Genomic DNA, 13120 nt, shown 5'->3' on the forward strand with positions numbered 1-13120 from the left:
TTTTTCCTTATGTACGATTATTTACGAAATACGAATGATTATTATAGCCGTAAATAAATAAACATGTTTAGCCATCCAATTTTAACATTAACAAACATCTCCAAGTATGACTTCACACTAATAATAAATTAAAACAGGTGATAAATAATGATATTCAAGCTTTTATGTATTTAATAAACCCAAGCACAATTACTTAATATAAACACTATACAAATAATATAAAACATATAAAGAGAAAATAAAATAGAGAATTTGGATATAGTATAGGGTTATAGTTAATGAATGAATGAATAAAATCAGCGCCCATACAAAGTAGGACACAAGAAACTTGACAGACATCATCCTACATTTTATTTTTATTTTAATCTTGAATAATAACAGTTCAGTATGAGACTGAAAGTAAGTGATGCTGCTGCCCTCTTGTGCTCGGATCCTAAAAATCTGGATATATTTTATGAAATGTTCTCGGAAAGTAATAAACTGCTGTGATTTCCAGTGGTGTGGTGCAAATAAAAAAGAAAACCTTTTAATTTTTCGCTTTTTCTCTGTTTAACTAAAGTTAAAGTGATCAGATAGCATGCTTTTATAAACACTCTAATAGAAATGAGAAATGTTTACATTTGGATACAAGATTCTATATTCAGCTGCTTTTAAACTCCAGCTATAAACATTTATATAAACGCCTTAAATACCGCACAAGTCTTCATATATAGGTATTTTATTCTTTGTGTTGTGAATATGCACTGTTTGAGCCTCTACTCTTCTATTATTAGCTTACCTATTTGCAAAGTTACCTTAATTTTTCCCCTCTCTTTTGTTCCCCTCTCTTTTGTCAGTGAAGGAGCGCCGCCTGGTGGTTTTATCACAAGAACAAAGTCATCTTTCACAATTCCTACAATGTACCACCCTTAAGAAACAGCTGAAGACACATCTTCAAACACTTCATGCAAAACAAAACTACAATTAAAAGATCTTTGTACAAATAAGATCTATTTAGGGGTCCAAGCAACAAAAACGGCTGGCAGCAACCAATAAAACTTCAGTGGCTAATAATGTAATAATCAACAAGACAAAAAAGGATGTTACAGAACAATGTGTGAAAATGTAAATTAACTATATGTGTAATAAATTCTGTGAAAATGCATGGTGACTAATATGCTTATATTTCATGTGCAAGTCCAAAACTTCATTCCAGTCATTTTGAGGAAACATGCTTAGTTTCATGATTTTGTGATGGTGTGGGCTAACAGTTAATTCTTATGAATCAGCAGGTTGTTGACACATAAAGGCTGTAACACCATAATGTTCCACAGAATAAGAATCAGTTTCCATCTTTAAGAATGGCTGAATAGCTTAACATGTAACAAATGCATGCATGATATGAACATACACAGAACCAATTTATCTGTAGAACAATGGTGCGCTGACAATATATTTTTTTTATATCATTATTAAGTCTGTGCATGTTTTAGGAAGTAGGCTTACTGTGAAGATGACTTTATTTTATGGGGATTTATAAAGTGCTTGCACTTCCACACATTGTATACATTATAATGTAATGCTATAAATTAAATTATTAAAAGAGCATTTGGTTATTTGTTCATATGGTGGTTTTGCTGTAGGCTGCAGATTCCCTGGCCTATTTTACCTGAACACAGACGTGTTAACACAGAAGGGGGGTGTCAATAACGCGTCGCGGAACCATTCTTTCGCAGTTCTCTGTTTCCGTCAGGGCTTTACTGTTACGCACACACGTGAGAAACAGTGCTGTCCACACGTGAAGCTAGTGGATGTTGTGAATTCTTGTTACTCTATTTATTTGTCTAATCCCCGTTCTGAATTCGTTTACAATGGTAGAAATAGGTGAGGATCCCCAGATGGGATTTGAGTCCGAGGAAGACGACGACGAATTATCCGACGGCGAGGTGAGAATATAGTGCACTTCATGTGTTTTGTTTAATCTGTAGGCCTACCGTTTTATATTTCAGCAACTTGTCGTGCTAAATTAATCAACAAGTAAGTAAGAGATCCAAAAGAGTAAGTTTGCATAACACGTTTGTCTCTGATCAGCTGCAAGAAGCTTTTTCCAAGGGTTTGCTCAAACCTGGACTGAATGTTCCTCTGCTCGAGCCGAAGAAGGCCATCAACAATGTGGTAAGTTTAACCTGGGAAGTCTGACATAGGAAATTTAAAAAAGAATTTTTTTTTATCTTTAGACAAAATGTAAAAACAATAATAATATGTTTTGCTTCATATGTGATGCTTCAGCATTTTATAGCCCATATGGTGTGATACAGAAAAATACTCTTACTCCAAGAGGAGAAACAAAACAATGAAACATCCAAACTGAGCAAAAAATATTAAATCTTGGTGTAGATACCGACATTTTTGATACTTACATTTTAACCTGTTTTTGTTTTTCTTTCTAAGAAAATTTGGTAGCACTTTATTTTACAGTCCTGTTTCCCATGTACATACTATGTACTTATTACAGCAATTACAATAACTATGTAATAACTAGGTAGGTATTAACCCTGAATCTACCCCTAACCCTAACCCTACCCCATGCAGTTACACTTTAAGTACACTGTAAGTACATGTACTGTAAAATAAAATGCAACCAAAATTTTGTATGGATAATAAAGTAAACCTTAAATACTCTAGTCAATCAATATTTACATTATTCATTTAGCTGACGCTTTTATCCAAAGCGACTTACAATTGCTATATATGTCAGCGGTCACACGCCTCTGGAGCATATAGGGGTTAAGTGACTTGCTCAGGGACACATTGGTGTCTCATCTGGGTCTCTCACACCAAAGTCATGTGTCTTATCCACTGCGCCATCAACACAACATACGCCCCAACACCCCATCTCGATATTTCTATCAAGATACGTTTACTTTTTAAAAGTAACTTTCAAAAGTATGAATCAATTAGATGACAATGCATTTAGATGATTGTGTATAACAGATTTGATAATGTCACTAGTTTAGAGGCTTTAGAAATTCATATCAAATATGATACTGTGTGGTTTATACTGTTAGTCGTAATGTATCAATAGAAATGATTTGATTCTACATCATTCAGGAGGGTCTTAAGAAATGCCTGGCTGAGTTTAAGAAGAGCCTGCCGTGGGCTGAAAGGCTGGACCTCACTAATTACCCAGCGGCTGACATTGCTGCGCAAGCGGAGGGCAGAGCACAGCAAGCTGAAGGGAGCGAAGACGTCAGCGCAGAAGATGACTTTCAGAGGGAGATGTACTTGTGAGTGTGTGAAACAAGCATGCTGCTTGACTTAAAATGTTTACTTCTGTCTGATATTATACCTTGTGTTAGGGAAGCATGATTAAAATGATTGATTTTTTTTTTTAAAGGCAGAAATTATTCAAATAAATAATTCCAAAAAAAATTTTTTTGTTTGTAGGACTGCACATAATTTGGCATCTACATGTATATTAATATGACTAATAATAAATTATTGTATTATGAGGTTTATTAAAGGGATACTCCACCCTACAAAGAAAATGTCATTAATCACTTACCCTCGTGTCGTTCCAAACCCGTAAAAGCTTCGTTCGTCTTTGGAACACAATTTAAGATATTTTGGATGAAAACCTGGAGGCTTGAGACTGTCCCACTGACTGACAAGTAAATAACAGTGTCAAGGTCCAGGAAAGATATGAATGCAATCTGGGTTATATGAAGTGACGGGAACACTTTTTGTACGTGAAGAAAACTAAAATAATGACTTTATTCAGTAATTCCTTTGTCAGTGGTCTCCTCTGTGTCACTCCATCACAGTGCTGCGTGTGCTCTTCGGTGTCCTCCGCTGTTTCTACGTGTACTTAGCTTTGATTTTGAAATAAAACAGCGCATCCTTGTGGCACGGAGGACACACAAGAGCATACGCAGCATACGGTGATCTGAAGTGACACAGAGGAGATCTCCAGGTTTTCATCCAAAATATCTTCAGTTGTGTTCCAAAGACAAACTGAGCTTTTACGGGTTTGGAACGACATGAGGGTATGTAATTAATGACAATTTTCTTTTTGGGGTGGAGTAACCCTTTAAAGGAGTCATTATAAAATATTGTTATGATTCACATTTGTGGCAGTACTTAAATTTTTGACAAGAGGTATACAAAATAAATAGAGACCATGACTTTAATAAGAAACACAGATTTCTTATGCATCCACTAAGAAAAAAAAACATTCTCCAAATGTGTTTTTTTTTTATGGAAAAAAAGTATGGCTTCTCATACGTTTACTTAATATTTCTTTAAAAAAAAGAATTATTTTTACCTAGAAAAGAGTGCTGTGAGCATTAGGGTGTGCTATAAACACATGTTATTTGTTTAATTCATATGACAAATACGTAAGTTATATGTTTTTGACATTGAGATTTAAATATGCTTTCCAATGATGTATGGTTTGTAAGGATCGGACAATATTTGGCCAAGATACAACTGTTTGAAAATCTGGAATCTGAGGGTGCAAAAAAAAAATATATATAGAAATATTGAGAAAAATCCCTTTAAAGTTGTCCGAATTAAGTTCTTAGCAGTGCATATTACTAATCAAAAAGTATTTTTTTTTATATTTACAGTATCCTAATGATTTTTTGGCATAAAAGAAAAATTGATAATTTTGACCCATACAGTGTTATTTTGGCTATCGCTACAAATATACCCCAGAGACTTAAGACTAGTTTTGTGCTCCAGGGTCACACATAACATATGAGGAAGTCCCTAGTGTAAGCAAAGGCAGGGTTGTCCAAACCAGTTCCTGTAGTATTAAGTCTCGGATGTTTTCTTTAGAATAAATGATATTTATAATGCAGTGCTAATCAACATAACCTTTATTACAGTACAGGATTTCCTGCCTCATTCTGTGATATAATTCCACATAAGATCATAATAGGAAGTTGTTTCGAATGCTCGAATGATGTTGTGAAGTGGTTTTGGAGTAAATTTTGGTGTAAAGTATTTGGTTGTTTTAAGGAAAAAACATTGGTGTGAATTTACTCTCTCTATAATGTTTGGAAACTTTTGTCTTGTGCTTCAGTATGTTTCATATGTTACAGTTACCGGCAGGCCCAAGCAACTGTTTTAGCAGCGCTGCCAAAGCTGCAAAAGTTCAAGATTCCTACCAAGAGACCTGAGGATTACTTTGCAGAGATGGCCAAGACAGATCAGCACATGCAGAAGGTGAGAAGATGGCATGAGCACCAGGCTTTACAGAATATATGCTACCGTTCAAAAGTTTGGAGTCCGTTATATGGATTTTATGAATAAAAATTTTTTTTTTTTTTTTCAGTTTTTTTTTTTTATTCATTAAATTTATCAAGTTTTACGTTAATAATTTATTAATGCATTTTGTGAAAATGCATTAATAAAAAAAAAAAAAAAAAAAAAAAACACTGAGGGGGTGTGCTACTAACTCTTGGGTTTAAACATTTTTATTTTGTTTAATAAAATGTTAGATTATGTGCCGCCATCAAAAAAAGTCAGTGTTCCACTTTGTCACAGTGTTTTATTAGATGAATTTAATTCTAAAGTCTCAATTAAAAATCACAATTTTCCACTTTTGTTTTTGATTTGAACAGATTAGGAAGAAGCTTCTTCTGAAGCAAGCTGCAATGGAGAAGTCAGAAAAGGCCAAGAAGCTCAGAGAACAGAGGAAGTATGGCAAAAAGGTCAGTTTTAAAACCGCTGCCAGATTCTCCTAGAGTGATGTTTTGGGGTCTTGACCGACCTGGTTTTCCATCTCTGGCTCTACAGGTTCAAACAGAGGTGATTCAGAACAGGCAGAAACAGAAGAAAGCAATGCTGACGGCTGTAAAGAAGTATCAGAAAGGTACATTCACACACGTGTACATCATTAAAGCAAAGTGTTTTCACATCTCATTTATTTACCAGTATTATCGTGGAGCACATTTTCACTAGTCCTCATGTCCCACAGGAATGACAGATAAATTGGACTTCTTGGAAGGAGATCAAGATCAGAGACCGAAAGCAGCAGCAGCAAAAAAGCAAATAAACAAAAAAGGGTAAGTGATGACTCTATATAATTTCAGTAGCTTTAGAGGTAGGGGTGTGACGGTTAGTATATAACCGTGAGACCGGCGGTTATAGTTGAACACCGTCATTAGAACTCTATAACCGCCAAAACCATGTCATTAAAATATTTTTTTACAAATTTCTTTTTTAGATAGGATCATAAGATGCGCAATATATCGGGAGACATGGTTTTTACCACTTAATGAAGTTTTGTAAATCGTCAGACATTATATTTACCACTTCATTAAATTTTGCTTTGTAGAAAACCCTTTCTTAAAAACGAATTTCGTTTTGTACAAATTTTATCTTAATTTTAATAAATGTTTCATCAACCAATTGCATGTATTTTAATAAATAAAAGGCAAATATAGCAGACAATGATAACCGTGACATGGAAGCACCAGCGCGCAGCGTTCACTTGCACTGCACTGTGAACTAGAGCGCATCTCATTGTAAATGAAACTTAGCGTAGGCCTATGCCTCATACATTAGCATTAAATATTTTTGCTGCATCCTTTCTAGAACAGATAATGGCTTTTTTTTTTTGCGGCTCGCATCAGCAAAGCATTGCATCGTCCATAGACCGCAAAACAATCAGCGGATGGCGGGCGGGTGCGGCTTTGAAATTTGCTCAAAAAACTTTGGCGCGGATGATGAGTTTTGTGACAGATCTCCTTAATAAACGGAGGTCTGAAATCTCTGCCCCTTTACCGATCAGAGCGCACGCTGACACGGAGTTAACCCGCTATCTCCAAGAACAACCAATTGACTCTATGGCAGTAGGGCTGGGCGATAAATCAATTTTATCTATTAACTCGAATTTGACGTTAAGGGCAATTTGTTTTTAATGAAAATCGGTTTTCTCTTTAACTTCCACCCCTTAGGCTTCCGTAGTTCAGAGTGGGCTCGCCCTCCCCCCGCTAACCTTAAAGCCGCACACAGACAACATGACAGTTAACCGCGCAGAGCTCGTTCCAAAGAAAGGCACCGTTTCATCCGTTGTTTGGAATTGGTTTGTTTTTTTAGTGTCAGACACAAACAAATAACGCCACATTGCAAAGTGTGTTTAAAAGCAGTTGCTACAAAAGGTAGCAGCACAACAAATTTATTCCAGCATCTTAAACAGTAGGGATGGGAAACTGGCCCCAGGGCTAAATTATGAAAGACCATAGTATCAGTAAGATCTGACGCTATCGGTTCTGCTTTCGGTACTGGAGGAAAAAAATTAATGTACTATGTATTTTTCCTGAATAATGTTATTGTGCACATGTTATCTCACCGAACATTTTTAATGTGCGATCATATTAAATCGTTTGTCTGTGAGACCTGCGAAATCTGTCATGCGCGCTGCGGAGGCTGTCTGTTAGTCACACACACTCACTCACTCACACACACACACACACACACACACAACAAGAACGAGCGCGGGCTCACACTCGAATAACAGAACGAAAATTCCCGCTAAATAATAAAGAGTGACGATGGCGAAAAGATTTGCTTAATAATGTTATCGTGCAAATTTTATTTTACCAAACATTTCTAATTTGCGATATTATTAAGAAGTTTGTCTGTGAGATCTGCGACATCTCTCATGAGCGCCGCGGAGGCTGTCTGTCAGTCACAAACACACAACAAGAACGAGCGCGGTGCTCACACACGAATAACAGAACGAAAACTCACGCTTAATAATAAAGAGTGACGATGGCGGAGAGACCAAAACGTTCCAAAGTGTGGTTAAACTTCACTAGTGTTAGGGTGACCAGATGAGATTATTCAAAGATCAACAGTCTGTCATTAGTCTTTAGTGTGCCACAAAAAACAACAACATTAAAATCATGAACTCAAATGTCAATGTAAAAAGAAAAAAACAATGACTGTTGTAACAAGTTACAGAAACTGTTAAACACACCAACTTAAATAATAAAATACACTTACCAGTTGTGGTCCATAAACAACGCCTTCTCCAGACAAAGAGGGAACTGCTCCATCTTTCAAGAATAATCTTTGAGCAAATCCAGCATTAAACTGATTGAGATTGAGAAAGTTGTCCTCAGCAAACTGTCCTCAGCAAAATGAGCTGCACATAGTTTTACATGTGCATTATAATTTTCGGGAACCGAGTTAAATATAAATTGTAACCATTAATCTCAAAGTACAGTGTTCCTGGGAAGCCCAAACAAAGATGATTGGACTCAGAGATGAAAAAAACAGCGTTTCAACGACATGGCGACAAAAACAAACAGCTCTTCCTTCTCCGTCGGAGCGCAACAGGGCCACGCCCCCCTGTTTGTGAATTCATGTGGGCGGTGGTTAGTCAAAAAAACTGTTTTAGTGACGTTATTACTGCAGGAACTAGAGGGCTGTAGTCCAAACTGGTCGTTTTTTGTAGGCGAATTCTGTTAAATCAAATATCTCGCTTGGCATTGAACTTTGAGCTTTAGAATTTTACAGATATTATTTATACTCTAACAACAACATTTAGAGCCCGACCGATATGGATTTTTGGGGGCCGATGCCGATATTAACTTGAAAAGAGCCGATTTATAAGCCGATATTTTGATTTTGAAAATAAACTGGATATTAGACCCATTTCCTATAAGCTGCACGTACACAACATTCAATAGCAAAACATCTGCCTGTTCTATGTATGTGGGCTGTATAAACCATTTTCCAGAAGGGATTATGTTAAAAAAAAAAGCCTTAGATTACGGTCTCAATCACTAAACAATTTCTGGTTTTAAACATTTAACACTTTTACTTTCTTCCAGTTGAAGCTGGTTTTAACAGTCTGTGTGTGTACTGTAAATAAATTATAATACTAAAGTTAAAGTTAAAGTATTTGCAGAAGTAGTCCCACACTTTGCTGCTACAGCAATTCACCTTTTTCAGCCATCTGTAGGCAGAAAGAGAGACATGGAAAGAATAAGCATGTGTATTAATAATATCACCATGTATCATTACTCATGTCATCATTAGAATTATAATATTAATAAACAGGGATCTCCTACATAGGCAAAAATGAGAAATATATATTTTTATTTGTCAAGCAATAGGTATTAACCTCCTTATATTTAACAATATTATTTCAAAATTTTCCTGTTATGTCTGTAAAGCTGCTTTGAAACAATATGTAAGAAAAAAAAAGAAAAGAAAAAAGTGCTTGTTCAGCTCACATTTATTTACATATCCCCTCTGATTTAATCATTTCTGACGCACCTACTGTAACTACACTATATTTGCTCTCACAGACACATTCACAACGGACCCGTATATCTTCTCCTCTTCTCTTTGTGCAGTCTGAATCAAAACATCGTCATGCGTTGGCGAATGTAAAGTTAGCCTAATGTTACCGGAAGATTACGGAATCAATTCGAAGTTGAATGGTTAACGTTAGTGTCATGAACACACCGCTGTCAATTTTGAGAAGAACCACTTTCAAACAAGTTAATAGCAAGCATTCAAGGGGCCTGCTAAAAAGGAAGCTATATTAGCGTTAGAGTAACGTAACCAGCCTGAATTCACCAAATTGTTCCCTGGGCCTGAGGGTAGCCTCTTCTTCCTTGCTTCTCTCTTAATTCTCATCAGCAGGACTAGCGCTATCGCTCGCTTCTTACAACGGGACAGATATATGTTTGCTGCTGACCGAAAGGAGGAACAACAGACTATGAAAGAGCTCCCGCTAAAAGTTTTTAAAACTCCGCCTACGCAATAGTGCAGCACAGCGCAAATCGCGTTGTATCTGAAGGGCAACGCTGAACCCAGCGGCCAAGCGCCGTGCATACCATTATGTGGGAAACACACCGCAATAGAATAAGAATAAGTTAAACGCTAACGTTATAGTTCGACCTCTTATTAATGTTCGCGCTCTTCCACTGATAAACATGGTATTAGCTTTGTGCCTAATCTAATATAGCAATGCATTAGCGGCTGTAAGTGATGTTACAGAATATTTAGAAGTGATAATGATAGGACCGTTAACTAGAACCACCACACCGTTTTTATATACAGTGTATGAACTAAATCTACAATCATTTCACATGACGAACGACAGACTCACCTGGGTGGCTTGGCTGATCGCTTTCTTCTTTGTGGATTTCTGGCGCTGTTGTCAACTCTGGAGCTGCAGACCGCCCTCTGGTGGGCAAACTATGCAACACTCATAACATGAGTGAAGCGCATGAGTGTTTCTCTTGTTTCATCGGCCATGATAAACGCCGATGCCGATTTAAATGCAATTAGCTCATATCGGCCGATAATATCGGCCGGCCGATATATCGGTCGGGCTCTAACAACATTACACACTAACTAAAGTTTAAAACATGGAATCACGAAGAAGGGGACCTTTAAAAGGGTCATATGACATTGATATAAAGAACATTATTTTGTGTATTTGGTGTAATGCAATGTTTATGTGGTTTAAGGTTCAAAAAACAAATTTTCCACATACTGTACATTATTGTTGCTCCTCTATGCCCTGCCTTTCTAAAACGCATTGATTTTACTAAGCTTATCGTTCTGAAAAAGCGAGATGTTCTCTGATTGGTCAGCTATCCAGTACATTGTGATTGGGTGAATACATCAAGCATGTGACAAATGTTACGTCCATCACCATACTGTGATGTCATTTCCCGTTGCGATGAGACAAAACCATTAAAACCCATTACAAACGAGGCGTTTGTTGCATCCAGTGGGGATATAATTACTGATTACAATGACTTAAAGTGTCTTTACGTGTTGTGTATCATGCCGTGTAAACATAAATCCATGTTGTGATCTGAGAAACGACAAACAAGCTCTACTTTACACTGCTCAAAACGCATGTTTGAATAATCATTGGCTAATTCTTTAAATATGAAAACATACTTACAGGCTGTGAGAGAAGCGACAGACTGTCCTTGCCCCACTTTATAGAAAACACATTTGTGCCACACACAAATTGTAGGCTACTTTCCCAGGTTCATGAAACAGTCCTCCGTAAAATGCGCTGCACACATCTGAAGATTTGGGCGACTTCATGCAAATCTTCCCACACAGTGCTGTAGAAGTGGGGGCTTGTTTAAATGAGGCAGTATAGGAGGGCGTGGACGAGTCTTAACTTTTATAAAGAATATCTCTTTGGGTTTGGGAATTTAGTCTTTGAACCTTAGGGATCTAATCCATCCACAAACGGCTTGTAACACTCCAAAGAGAAAGGAAAACTTCAAATTGCATTATATGACCCTTTTAAAGAGAGATTTCTACCTAAATTGAAAATTGTTGCTTACTCGCCCTCGTGTCACTCCTTCCATTGTTTCTTTCTTTCTTTCATGTGACACAAAATAATATATAATGGAGAATATTTTAACACATGTCATGTTTTTTAGTCCAAATTCTAAGAAGAAATACAAGGATAAGAAGTTTGGCTTTGGGGGAAAGAAGAAGGGCACCAAATGGAACACCAAAGACAGCCATGACGACGTTTCAGGATTCAAGGCCAAAATGGCTCATGGGAAAGGTGGGAAACATTTCGGCAAAGGAGGCAAGACCAATGTAAGTGTTGTTTTTTTTTTATTTTTTATTTTTTAATGGATAGTTCTCCCAAAAAAGAAAATTTGATATTTATCTGCTTACCCCCAGGGCGTCCAAGATGTAGGTGACTTTGTTTCTTTAGTAGAACACAAACCAAGATTTTTTTAACTCAAACTTTTGCAGTCTGTCAATCTTATAATGGAAGTGGATGGGAATCACGGCTAAAACATACAATAAAAAAATAATAAACAAAACCAAACTAAACCCTGTGGCTTGTGACGATACACTGATGTGTAAAGACACAGACCGATAATTTTGTGTCTTTACACATCAGTGTATCATCATGAGCCGCAGGGTTTAATATGATTTAGCTTTTTTTTGTTTTATTGTATGTTTTAGCCGTGACTCCCATCCACTCCCATTATAAGACTGACAGACTGCAACGTTAAAAATCTCAGTTTGTGTTCTACTGAAGAAACAAAGTCACCTACATCTTGGATGCCCTTGGGGTAAGCAGATAAACATCAAATTTTCATTTTTTGGTGAACTATCCTTTTAAATAAGTAATGTTATATTCTAACCTTTTAAAGACCTCCCTCTCATATTTTCTTCTCTCTTTTTTTTTTTTTTTTATAGAAACGGCCAGGGAAGGAATCACGGAGGAAAATGAAGGCACGTAAATGAGCTGTATCACTCAAAAGAATTGTGCCATTAAAAATACTTTTTTAAAAATCTCTATTTCCTGTTACTTGTTTGATGTTGTGGCTTTGTTCTTTTCTTGACAGACACCTTTGTGTTTTCCCAAAAGACTTTATTTTTAATGTTTGTATTAAAGGGTTAGTTCTTCATCTACTCACCCTCGAAGCATCCTATGTGTAACTTTCTTCTTCCAGAATAATCCAGTCTAAGTTGTATGAAAAATTGTCCTCGCTCTTCCAAGCCTTACAGATGTGCTCACATTATTTAATGTCTTCTGAATTGTTGACAACTGTTGAGAGTAAGGACAACTTTTAATATAACTCCGATTGGATTATTCTGAAATAAGAAGGTCACACACACCAAGGATGCTTCGAGGGTGAGTAAAAGATGGACGGATTTTTATTCACAGGAGAACTAACCCTTTGAGCAGTCCAGTGTTAACACCATCAATAAAACCATTCAGGGTGCTGATCAGCTTACTTATCTTCCATTTAAAAGTTACTTAATTGAAAAAAATTCCATATTTTTGTGTATATACACCGATATATTTTAAAACAATGTAGAGAAAGCTAGTTTTCCCCTACTTGTTTGGGTTCAGAAAGCACACAATCTTGTACTAAATCATTCAGCAAACCAAATCTCTTTTCACAGTAATGTTCGTATTTGCTATGGGAATAAACATACTGCTTTATCTGCTTACATTTTGTACACACACTTGAGTTTGGCACACATCGGATCAGTTTTGCATTCAGTGCTGCTCTGAGCCAGAGGAGCACATTAATATTCATGAGAATGTAATTAGTTTATCTGCCCACTGGTCCTGGTTGTGTCGTTCCTGTGCCGTCTGGGTTCA

At 36.6% G+C, this 13120-nt stretch overlaps 1 protein-coding gene across 1 annotated transcript; it reads left to right on the forward strand.

Annotated features, from left to right (window-relative positions):
- Window positions 1-1720: 1720 nt before the first annotated feature.
- ebna1bp2 (EBNA1 binding protein 2) lies at window positions 1721-12734 on the forward strand. The gene is made up of 9 exons (XM_026206893.1): window positions 1721-1925; window positions 2071-2154; window positions 3091-3266; window positions 5085-5208; window positions 5607-5696; window positions 5782-5857; window positions 5963-6050; window positions 11424-11589; window positions 12205-12734. The coding sequence occupies exons 1-9, from the start codon at window positions 1851-1853 to the stop codon at window positions 12250-12252; spliced, it is 927 nt and encodes a 308-aa protein (XP_026062678.1). The 5' UTR covers window positions 1721-1850; the 3' UTR covers window positions 12253-12734.
- The last annotated feature ends 386 nt before the right edge of the window (window positions 12735-13120 follow it).

Source organism: Carassius auratus, chromosome 27 (assembly GCF_003368295.1).
Source record: "Carassius auratus strain Wakin chromosome 27, ASM336829v1, whole genome shotgun sequence".
In the NCBI taxonomy this organism is placed as follows: Eukaryota; Metazoa; Chordata; class Actinopteri; order Cypriniformes; family Cyprinidae; genus Carassius; species Carassius auratus.

Coding starts and splice junctions, on each gene's coding strand:
- ebna1bp2 (XM_026206893.1), top strand. CDS start 1,851: ATGGTAGAAATAGGTGAGGATCCCCAGATGGGATTTGAGTCCGAGGAA. Junction 2,155..3,090: donor AGAAGGCCATCAACAATGTG/GTAAGTTTAACC, acceptor TACATCATTCAG/GAGGGTCTTAAGAAATGCCT. Junction 6,051..11,423: donor AAGCAAATAAACAAAAAAGG/GTAAGTGATGAC, acceptor CATGTTTTTTAG/TCCAAATTCTAAGAAGAAAT.